Source organism: Mobula hypostoma, chromosome 13 (assembly GCF_963921235.1).
Source record: "Mobula hypostoma chromosome 13, sMobHyp1.1, whole genome shotgun sequence".
Classification (NCBI taxonomy): domain Eukaryota; kingdom Metazoa; phylum Chordata; class Chondrichthyes; order Myliobatiformes; family Myliobatidae; genus Mobula; species Mobula hypostoma.
In genome coordinates, this window is record NC_086109.1 from 9,087,289 (window position 1) to 9,099,613 (window position 12,325).

Here is a 12,325-nt window from a genome sequence, read left to right on the forward strand (position 1 = left end):
GTTCCAGGAGTCTCCCGCATATTAATAGTAGCTCCCTGATGCCTGCAAATCATAGATAATATCCCGGAACTCAATTTTGTGCGTGTGTGTGTGAGAGAGAGAAAATAAAACAACAACCACCACCATGGGACACTGTTCCAAAAAAAAAAAGAAAATATAAAACGTACGTCACCCCAGACTACAGTAGAGTGTACCCCTGCCTAATAGGGGTCAAAAATAATGACAGTTTTGCTCGCTGCACTGTTTGCAACAGTGACTTTTCTATTGCCCATGGTGGGTTAAGACTGTAAAAGACATGTTGAGGTGAGTTTAACAGGTGCCATTCGTTCATTAGCATAGCTAATGTTATTTAAACTAGCTGGCCAGCTGCTAAGGAGCTACTCTATTGCAGACATCCCACCTCTCCCGGAAGTCTCCCGCAAATTGATGGTGCTACCTCCCTGAAATGAGTTTTTGCAGGGTGGGGTGTCTGCACTTCCTCCAATCACCTTGTATTTGTCATTGCTGCTCTGGGGGAGAAAGGCGCTGGCTCTCCATCCTATCAATGCCTCTAAGCACCCCTATCCAGTCAACTCTCATCCTACTTTGCTGCAAAGAGGTGAGTCTTCATCAGCCCAATCCTTCGAACATTGGAAGGCCTAGATAGAATGGATGTGGAAAGAATGTTTCGCATACTGGGGGAGTCTAGGACCAGAGGGCACAGGCTGAGGATAGAAGGAAGTCCATTTAGAGCAGAGATGAGGAGGAATTTCTTTAGCCAGAGGATGGTTAATCAATGGAATTCATTGCCATAAATGGCTGTGGAAGCCAAATCACTGGGTGTATTTAAAGCGGAGGTTGAAAAGTTCTTGATTAGTAAGGACGTCAAAGTTTACGGGCAGAAAGCTTTGTGTTTGAGGCTCTGACGGTGTAACTCTGTACAAGTACTGCAACACGTGTAACGCGGTCTGTTTGTGCCTTTCTCTTGGGTGTAGATCCACTGCAAAGAGATGGACGTGTTCCCCAGGAGATTCCCTCAGAGTAAGTCAGGAGGATGTGCCCTGCCTCTGAACTTTCCCTCCGAGAATTGGAGTCAGAGGGAAATGTTTGAGCCCGACCCTCGATGCAGAGCCAGAACTGAAAATGGTAGCACAGGGCGTGGGAGGGAAACGGAGCAGGAGTCCGCCCGAACAGTGCGCACCGCTGCGAGTGAGATGGTGAGTACCGTGAACCAGAGGAAAGTATCTGGGAAAGGCTGGGGAACATCCCATTATGAAAGTCCCCATCATCAGGGAGGAGGTACAGGAGCCTGAAGGCACACACTCAATGATTCAGGAACAGCTTCTTCCCCTCTGCCATCTGATTTCTGAATGGACAATGAACCCACGAACAATACCTCATTTTAAAAAATATGTATTTTTCTCTTTTTGCACTATTTATTTAAATTAACAGACTATAATTCACAGTTTTCGGATTATTATGTATTGCAGTGGACTGCTCTACATAACAAATTTCACGCCTTACACAGGTGATTGTGATTCTGACTCGGAATACAGGTCCTCATCGTAAATGATCAGGAAGTTGGAGGTTTTCAGTAGGCTGAGAGCTTCCTTGTTCTCATGTGTTTGCTGCGATTCAACTTATTGTCAAGTTTAGGAGCTATCTTACAGGTTCCCCAAGATTTTTAAAAATGGCTATGTCATGTCAAGTCAGGTCACTTTTTATTGTCATTTCAACCATAACTGCTGGTACAGAACATAGTAAAAATGAGACAATGTTTTCCAGGACCATGGTGTTACATGAAACAATACAAAAACTATACTGAACTACGTAAGAAAAAAAACACAAAAACTATACTGACTACAGACTATCCAGGACTGCACAAAGTGCACAAAACAGTGCGGGCACTACAATAAATAATAATAAATAATAAACAAGACAATAGGCACAGTAGAGGGCAGTAGGTTGGTGTCAAGCCAGGCTCTGGGTATTGAGGAGTCTGATGGCTTGGGGGAAGAAACTGTTACATAGTCTGGTCGTGAGAGCCCGAATACTTCGGTACCTTTTGCCAGGTGTCAGGAGGGAGAAGAGTTTGTATGAGGGGTGTGTGGGGTCCTTCATAATGCTGTTTGCTTTGCGGATGCAGCGTGTGGTGTAAATGTCTGTGATGGCGGGAAGAGATACCCCGATGATCTTCTCAGCTGATCTCACTATTCGCTGCAGGGTCTTGCGATCCGAGGGAGTGCAATTTCCAAACCAGGAATAATTATTATTCCAAAATCAGATAGATTCACAAAGCATTCTAGCAGAGGACAGACTCTTCAGCACATGTAGTCCGTGTTGAACTGTAATTCTGCCTGTTTTCATCTACTTGCACATAGTCCTCTGTACACATCTCGTCCGCATGCCTGTCCAAGCTCCTCTCGTGCAATTGAACTCTCATCTACCTGGACCACTTGCTCACCCTCACAGCACCTTCCGAATGAACAGTTTCCCCTTTAATATCTCACCTGTCACCCTAAACCTATGACCTCTTGTTCCAGTCCCACCCTCCTGAGCAGGAAAAGCCGGAATCCGATAGAGTGAGGTGGTAATGTGTGGCAGCAGTACAGTGCCACACATAAAAAAATTATAATAAGAAATCTTCACAAAATAAATAGGTAGTGACAAGAGAGAGTAAACTAACGAGAGAGTATCCATGGTCCATTCAGAAATCTGATGGTGGAGGGGAAGAAGCTGTTCCTAAAACATTGAGTGTGTGTCTTCAGGCTTCTATACTTCTTCCCTGATGACCAATGAGGAGGGCATGTCCTGGGTGATGGCTGATTTTGAGGATGCCTTTTGAAGATGCTGTCGATGCTGGGGGAGGTTACTGTCCATGATGGAGTGATCGAGTTTGCAGCTTTCTGCAGCTTTTTCCAATCCTGTACCGTTCTCCACCACCTCCCCCCCGCCAGAGGGTGATGCAGCCAGTCAGAATGCTCTCCAGGGTACAAATGTAGAAATTTGCTAGTCTTTGGTGACGTGCCAAATCTGAAAATTCCAATGAAATGTAGCCTCTGGCATGCTTTCTTTGTAGTTCAAAGTTCAAAGTCAACTTATTATCAATGTACATATTTGTCACCACTGTGTACATACATCTATCGATGCTTCTGGACACATCTTCAGTGATGTTCCTGGAATCATCGGGTGTTTCGGGTCTTTCAACATCATACAGCCTCCTCCAGGTGACCCAGCCGGGGCTGATCAGACCCCAGCTTGTGTCCAGATGGCTAGCTACTTATGACTCCATGGCTCCCCTCTTTTGAGCCACAGCCATCTTGAGGCCCTCTCTGCCGCATCGGTGGTACTGCGGATGGCTCTCCTCTTCCTCTCTCCCTCGATGCCCAAAATGCTGAAGGCTCTAACTAAGGAACGGGCTACGAATCCCCTACAACCACCCTCCACTGGGAGACACCTCGCTCTCCGTCCAGCCTGCTGACAGTTGCTGACCAGTCCTGCGTACTTGGAGAGCTTCCTTTCAAAGGCCTCTTCCAAGCGATCTTCCCATGGGACTGTCGGCTCCAGCAGCACCACTTGCTTAGTAGACTCAAACACTAAATACAACCCTGAGATTCATCTTCTTGTGGACATACTCTCAATAAATTCATAACAGAATAATAACCATAACAGAATCAATGAAAGACCACACCAATGTGGGTGTTCAATCAGAGTGCAAAGGACACCAGACGCTGCAAATACAAAAAGAAATAATAATGATAAATAGATAAATAAATAAGCAATAAATATTGAGAACATGAGGTGAAGAGTCCTTGGATGTGAGTTCATTGGTTGTGGAACATATCAGTGATGGGGCAAGTGAAGTTGACAATGTGCCAAAAGCTCTGTTTTTCTGGTGGACGGAGCGTAGGTGCTGGGCAAAGTTGTCCCCCAATCTACGTCAGGTCTCACCGATACACAGGAGGCCGCACCGGGAGTACTGGACACAATATATGACTCCAACAGACTCACAGCTGAAGTTAAAAACGCAAACAGAAGGGAATCTGCAGAAGCTGGAATTTCAAGTTACACACATCAAAGTTGCTGGTGAACGCAGCAGGCCAGGCAGCATCTCTAGGAAGAGGTACAGTCAACGTTTCGGGCCGAGACCCTTCGTCAGGACGAACTGAAAGAAGAGCTACTAAGAGATTTGAATGGTGGTGAGGGAGGAGGTACAGGGGCAGGTGTAGCACTTGTTCTGCTTGCAAGGATAAACGCCAGGAGGGAGATCAGTGGGGAGGGACGAATCATGCTACTGGGATCATCTGCTGTATCTGGTCAACTGTACTCTTCTCCATAGATGCTGCCTGGCCTGCTGAGATCCTCCATTTTTTTTTTGTGTTGCTTGGAATTCCAGCATCGGCAGATTTTCTCTGGCAGGTAAATTTACAGATTTACATAATTACAGTGGTACCACATCCCATTTAGCAGAAACTGTTTTGAATATTCAATACTGGTGTCTATTCAAACACTAGACACCCAAAACATACTTTTTGTTCCCGTGCGGAGTGATGCATGGTGAATATGCAAGTAACCAGAATGACACAAAACAGAGCCATCCTGCACTGTGCTTGAGTGGCAGGGATATACGTTCCCCTATTGTCTCCCCCCCCCCCCGCTGTGTTCCAATGGGACTGAGTCAGAATGTCTCACACCCAATAATTGGTTTCACTAGCCTCAAAGTATCAGTTGGAAGTTGGATTGTGTACAGATTTCATGTCCTGAAAACTGGTTCTCATTTTAGTTAATCCCTAAATATTGAGTCACAGAACTCTCCAGCATACAAACAGGCCCTTCAGCCCATCTAAGCCATGCCAACTCGTTAATCTGCCTGGTCCCATCGACCTGCACCTGGACCATTGCCCTCTGCACCCCTCCTATCCACGTACCTACCCAAATTTCTCCATCCACGTTGAAATCGAATTCTCATCTACCACTTGGACTGGCAGCTCATTCCGCATTCTCGACACCCTCTTGTGCCTATACATAATTTTAAAACATTAGACACAGGGGCAGAATTGGGACATTTGGCCCATCAAGTCTGTTCCACCATTCCATCATGACTGATTTATTATCCCTCTCCTGCCTTCTCCCTGTAAACTTTGACACACTCACTATCAAGAACCTATCAACCTCCACTTTAGATGTACCCAATGAGCCGTCTGTGGCAATGAATTCCACAGATTCACCACCCTCTGGGAAAAGAAGTTATCTCATCTCTGTTCTAAAGAGATATCCTTCTATTCTGAGCTGTGCCCTCTGGTCCTAGACTGGCCCACTATAGGAAATATGCTCTCCACGCCCGTTCTATCTTGACCTTTCAATATTTGGTAGGTTTCAGAAGAGACCCCCACCCCCCCAACTCCCATTCCAATAGAGTGCCATGAGTATAAGCCCAGAGCCATCATACGTTAAACTTTTCATTCCTGGGATCATTATCTCGCACATTCTCTGACTCTCCCCAAAGACCAGCTCCCAACACTCCAAGTGTGGTCTGACCAATACCTTTTAAAGCCTTTTGATAAAGTCAAATGAAATTGAACAGTCTTTCCCAGGTTACAAATACCCAATCTATAGATACCTTGTACATATGATCGAGTATTTGTGAGATTGGTGGGATGGACAGGGATGGACTTCCCGGCTGCAGGGACCTACTGCTGGGTGAGAGCAGGACTTTTCTGCCTGCCTGCCCTTCCCCTGGCGATGCTGCAGCAAGGCATGGGTTAACGTGGAGTGCTGACACGACAATGCAGACACTGTACAGTCTCAAACCTCTGAAAGTCCAACTCTCCTTTGTACAGCCTTTCTGTTCAAGCCTGGGAACCAAGGTCATTTGGCATACCAAAATAGGGATGCAGACGAAGGAGGCTCGGGTGACGTTTAAAATTGTAAACAAAAGAAATTCTGCAGATATTGGAATTCCAGAGCAAGATGCATAAAATGCTGGAGGAACTCAGCAGGTCAGGCAACACCTATGGAGAGGAATAAACAGCTGGCATTTCAGGCTGAAACCCATCAGCAGGGTCTTTACTATTGGACAGTTACTTTACTAAATCTGATGTATTATTGGCCTTTAAGATGTAGATTTAATAGGATGTTAATAACACAGAACAGTAGTTCCTTCAGCCCACAATGTTGTGCTGAACTTTAACCTACTTTAAGATCAATCCAAGCCTTCCCTCCCACGTAGCCCTCCATTTTGCTGCCATCCTTGTGCCTATCTAAGAGTCTCTTTCTTTCTTTATTAATCTTTTTATTGTTTTAAAAAAACATAGATATAATCAAATACAATCAAGAGGAGAATTAGTTCAAATATATATTGTTACGTACCCCGTAACTGGGTTGCCAAACCAGCAGAAATGGATCACTCAGTTGGAGTCTGGAGTACTAGAACTAAGAAAGTTTTATTAAAGAAACAAGCAACACAGTAATTGAAAGGATAATAAATGCAACAGTTCAGTGATGATAAACACACATGTGCACAGAATTAAGATAACAGCATCAATCAAGCTCTATCGTTGTCTAGGGGTAAATGATCAATTTCAAAATGACTCAAAGTTCAGTCCAGTTTGTAGTTCAGTTCGCAGTAATCGTTGTCATGGCGATGGACAAGGTGGGGAAGAGAGACATAGAATAGGAACAACTCATCATTCAGCACAGCTTCACTCACAGACCAGCGAGATGGCTCACAAACAGCTTTTGGGCGGGTCCTTGGTGATGTCACCTGAGGTCACCGACTGTGACCCCTCCTCCAGATGCGGTCGATCCTCTGCAGTGAACCCGGCACCCAGGCAAGGGCGGACACACACCGGGTTCCCGCTGATCGTACCTTTCCACCCTGGTCGTTGTCTGGTACTTCTCACCCACTCGTGAGAAGCGTACCGCTTCCAGGGTCTCGTTACCTCGGGTGGCGTGTGTCTGTCTTAGCGAACCTGTCCCTTTTTATCCCCCTGCTGGGGTATCGCCTGTCCATCACTTCAAACAGTTCAGGGTTCAAAGGGGGGAGCCGCTCCAGACAGCTCTTCCTCCCACATCCCTTCATTACACATCTCCAGACGCTGCTCCATTGTTCCTTATCTCTCCTTCCCCTGAGGGCAGGTAGCAGACCAACTGCTGATGCCACTGATGCTAGCCCAGGCCAGCAAACATCTTAATTTTATGTGTATTCTCGTAACAATATCAGTAACCAAAATTAAAATAGACACTGTCAAAATCATAGATATTGTTAAACTAGTATAAAATATATAATAAAAAATTAGAAAATAACAATTCTCTTGCCAGTTAAAAGGAAAAAGGAAAAAAAATTGGGTTTTAAATAGAGAGGAACAAAAACCCATTACACTATAATAAAAAAAAACCAGAACAAACAAAACAAAAACGGGACTGTGCAGTCCATTTTGAGGATACAACCAAAAAAAGACGAAAGAAAAACTTTCTGATCAAATCTAAAACCTTGAAAAAAAACTTGAAAGAGTACTGGTAACCCCTGTTTCCATCCAGGGGGTCAGTGTGGACATGGTGGAGGATTACAAATACCTGGGGATACGAATTGACAATAAACTGGACTGGTCAAAGAACACTGAGGCTGTCTACAAGAAGGGTCAGAGCCGTCTCTATTTCTTGAAGAGACTGAGGTCCTTTAACATCTGCCGGACAATGCTGAGGATGTTCTACGAGTTTGTGGTGGCCAGTGCTATCATGTTTGCTGTTGTGTGCTGGGGCAACAGGCTGAGGGTAGCAGACACTAACAGAATCAACAAACTCATTCGTAAGGCCAGTGATGTTGTGGGGATGGAACTGGACTCTCTGACGGTGGTGTCTGAAAAGAGGATGCTGTTCAAGTTGCATGCCATCTTGGTCAATGTCTCCCATCCACTACATAATGTACTGGTTGGGCACAGGAGTACATTCAGCCAGAGACTCATTCCACCGAGATGCAACACAGAGCGTCATAGGAAGTCATTCCTGCCTGTGGCCATCAAACTTTACAACTCCTCCCTTGGAGGGTCAGACATCCTGAGCCAATAGGCTGGTCCTGGGCTTATTTCATAATTTACTGGCATAATTTACATATTACTATTTAACTATTTGTGGTTCTATTACTATTTATTATTTATGGAGCAATTGTAACAAAAAACCAATTTCCCCGGGGATTAATAAAGTATGACTCTGAATATGACTATAAATCAAATTAAATGAAAATATTGGATAAAAGGTCGCCATACTTGTTCAAATTTAAAGGATGTATCAAATGTCTGATTTCTTATTTTCTCTAAACTTAAACAGGACATGATGGAGGGGAACCAATAAAAGACCATAGGTGGATTAGAAGAGTCTCTTAAATGTCTGTAATCGATCTGCCTCTCCCACCACCCCAGCAGTGGTTATCATTGGTACTTAAATTTGCAAATGATGAGATTCAGAAATGCATGAATTTTTTTGTTGGCTTAGAATCAATATAAAACTAGTCCATTCTGTGTAAAAGCTTTGCAAATGATGGGATTCAGAAATGCATGAATTTTCTGTTGGCTCAGAACTAATATCCAGCTGGTCCATTCTGCATAAACACTTCGTTTGTCCAGACCTCAGACCAGTTTGGCCACAGGGCCAGGCGGTTCTCCTTGTGCACTTGTAAAGGAAGCGTGTTTGAGAAACGAGAGTGAGATTTCAGAATGCAGTTGCTCGGCGACGACTCAGGCACGGGTTGGGATTCCGCATCCTGTAGGTAGGGTGGTCGGGGGTTCCCTTACCGGGGTTGGAACATTGACACTGGCACCTGGGAGGGCAGGAATACTGGCGATGACTCCGAGCTGCAACAGTCTCGGGCTGGGTGGAGCCCCGTGGAGCTGGGAGCGGTTAGAACATTAGAACATCAGGAAGTGGCGCGGGAGATCATGTGGCCTGGTCCTCCATTCCGTATGATCCTGACTGATCTGGCCATGGACTCAGCTCTGTCTGCCTACCTTTCCCTCACAACCCTCCTTACCCCTGCTGTGCAAAAATCTATCGAACTGTGTCTTAGCTGCTAAGGCTTCGTAAGGCATTGGTCGGACCACACTTAGAGTTCTGTGAGCAGTTTGGGGCTCATATTTAAGAAAATATGGGCTGGCATTGGAGAGGGTCCAGAGAAAGTTGACGAGAATGATTCTGGGAATGAAATGGTTAGTATTTGAGGAGTGTTTCTAAAGGGGAGAAAATTCAGAAATCAAAGGTGCAGAGGGATTTGGGAGCCCTCATGCAGGATTCCCGAAATTGCAGGTTGAGTCGATGGTAAGGGGGAGGGCAAATATGTTAGCCTTCATTTCGAGAGGACTAAAATACTAAATCAAGGATGTAATACTGAGGCTTTATAAGGCTGAGAGGGTTGTGAGTAGTTTTGGGCCCCGTATGTACGTAAGGATGTGCTGGTATTGGAAAGGGTCCAGAGGAGATTCAGAAGAATGATCTTGGGAACAAAATGGTTAATGTATGAGGAACGACCAGTTCTGCACTGACTGGAGTTTAGAAGAATGAGTGGAGATCTCATTGAAAAGTATTGAATATTGAAAGAGCGGATGTGAAGAAGATGTTTCCAATAGTGGGGCACCTCGGACCAGAGTGCACAGCCTCAGACACCCCTTTAGAACAGAGATGAGCATGAATTTCTCCAGGCAGAGAATGGTGAATCTGCAGAACTCAGTGTCACAGATGGTTGCGGAGGCCAGGTCATTGGATATATTTAAAGCAGAGATTAATCTGTACTTAATTAGTAAGGGTGTCAAAGGTTACGGGGAAAGTGGCGTTGAGAGGGAAAATAATCAGCCATGATTGAATGGCAAGCATACTCGATTGGCTGATTGGCCTGTTTCTGTCTTAAGGTCTAACGGTATAAATATATTTAATGAGGTAGTCTCTGCCGCTGCTTTGGGCAGAGAATTCCACGATTCACCACTCTCTGGGAAAATCCGCTCCTCCGTATCTCCGTCCAAATCTATTCCCCCTGAATCGTGAACAGTGTCTCCTAGTTCTGATTTGACCCACCGGTGGAAACAAGTTAACTGCCTCTGTCTCATCTATCTTTTTTAAAATTTTGTGTATTCCTATACGATCCCCTCTCATTCTTCTAATCTAATGCGTGGATAAAATCCAGATCACGGAGACACTCCCCCCTAGCAACATCATCCGAGCTGGAGAAGTGTTATTTTAAAGTGCGGTCACTTTACGTAAGTGCCCCAGGAACGGATCCAAGGCCTGAAGCTTCAGAAAGTCACAGTAAGATTTAGCATCAAAATACGTATATGTCACTATATTGTACCTTGGGATTTATTTCCTAGCAAGCATTTACAGGAAAATAAAGAAATACTGTAGAATTTACAAAAATCTATACATGAACATAGACTGACAACGAGTTGGCAGAAGAAAACGAATTGTGCAAATAAATAGATAATATTGAGAGTATGAGTTGTGGAGTCTTTGAATGTGAGTTTGTAGGTTGTAGAATCAGTTCAGTGTTGAAGTGAGTGAAGTTATCCACACTGGTTCAGGAGCCTGATTTCTGAAGGGTAATAACCGTTCCTGAACCTGGTGGTGTGGGACCTGAGGCTCCTGTACCTCCTGTCCAGTGGTTGTGGTGAGAAGAGAGCATGGCCTGGATGGCGAGGAAAGATCTTGAATGTTGTACTGTCTCACTTTAAGGACTCTTTCTCTTGTTATTTCATGCTTTTGTTATTTATTGCTATTGATTTATATTTACATTTGCATAGTTTATTGTTCATTGCTCCTGTTTACTGTTCTATAGATTTGATAAGTACGCAACGCACACAGGAAAAAGAATCTCAGGGTTGTATGTGGTGGCATGTATGTACTGTGATAAATTTTACTTTGAACTTTGAATTTTGGACTTTGATTAATTAGCTGCAGATCATGACAGGTCTTGGTTAATTTTAGATCTGAGTTGCAGCTTGGTTAATCAGTACAGATCTGTACAGCAGATTCAAAATGTGCCAGACTACGGGGGGTTGTGGGGGGGTGGTCGCCGGGGCTCAGAATGTCAGAGGAGAGAGCTTCGGCCTGTCCTGTTAATTAGCCACCTCTTCGACCAGCATTTAGTAAGGTTAAATAGTGCATTTATACCTGCTCATCCGTGTATCACCCGACAGCTAAACATCCGCTCTCGGAGGTTGAAAATCCCCCATGGTTGCTTCTGTTGAATGTGGAGGCGACAGGTTGTCTCCAGAATGGTCTTTCTTGTCTAAGAATGCACGAAGAATGCTGGAGGAACTCCTCATCAGCTTAACTCTTCACCAGGTTGTCCCTTCATCAGGTTGTCTTTGTCTATGGAGGTGGTGTTGGGCAACTGTAGACTGAGTGACTGCCCAAAGACCACAAGGCAGCCCAGTAATCTTGAGTTCTCTTCTCCAATAAATGTAATTGATGCTGTTTATTTTCTTGTACTGACAGAAGGACCGTATAACCAAAGATCCAGTGAAGACCAGAGGAAATGATGGTCGTTGGAGGTTTGTAAAGTTTACATGGGGAAGCTTATCATCTTAGGAGTCATGGAACACTACAGCACAGAAACAGGCTCTTCGGCCCATCTAGTTGATGCTGAACTATTGCTCTGTCTAGTCTGGTCGACCCACACTTGGACCATAGTCCTCTATACCCCTCCCATCTTTTCCAGTCATTTATCCTTGAAGGTTGTCTGGTTCTGAGCCTGCTGTTGTGTTGAAAGCTCTCTGAATCCAGCCACTCGTGTTCCCCAGAAAAAGTTTCCTCTGTTTCTGTTGGTGATCTCCTTAAATCTGGGCTCCTTGTTCTCGCCCCTCATCCGTAAAGCCGCCATAATCTCAGACGCTGCCCCTCAGATCCCGGGGATGTCCCATTGACTGGCTTTCTCCTTGTTGTTTCAGTCGGGGTGCGGTGCACCCAGTCCGCTGTGACAGGCAGGGCTCTGCTCCCAGAGAGAAATCCAAACGACCTCCACACCATGTCCAAGAAAGCGCTGGTAAGGAAGGACTGTCCTTTTTGTTATAAACTGCAACACAATGACATTGTTTTGACATCTTTCTAACACAGACGACTCAACGTTAAGTTCAAGTTTAGAGTTTAATTTTCATTCAGCCATATGAATACAGCGTTTCTGGGGCCAAGGTGCAAAACACCATTACCAGCGGTCATACATAGCACGAGGCACATGGAGCACATATAAGATAGGAAGAACATATAAGATATCAGTAAAATACAGTCCACCGCTGGCACTGCAGTGGAGTGCGCTGACTCCAGTGCTCCTCTCCCGCAAACAGGCGGTAACCGCGGCTTGAGGTGT

At 44.9% G+C, this 12,325-nt stretch overlaps 1 protein-coding gene across 1 annotated transcript in view; it reads left to right on the forward strand.

Annotated features, from left to right (window-relative positions):
• LOC134355406 (uncharacterized) overlaps nucleotides 1-12,325 on the forward strand; it is a 69,542-nt gene that overhangs the window by 13,750 nt on the left and 43,467 nt on the right. The window contains exons 2-4 of the mRNA XM_063065234.1: nucleotides 975-1,196; nucleotides 11,458-11,513; nucleotides 11,910-12,004. Of these exons, the coding sequence (XP_062921304.1) occupies nucleotides 990-1,196; nucleotides 11,458-11,513; nucleotides 11,910-12,004 (358 nt within the window). The 5' untranslated portion in view covers nucleotides 975-989. The remainder of the gene's footprint in view (nucleotides 1-974; nucleotides 1,197-11,457; nucleotides 11,514-11,909; nucleotides 12,005-12,325) is intronic.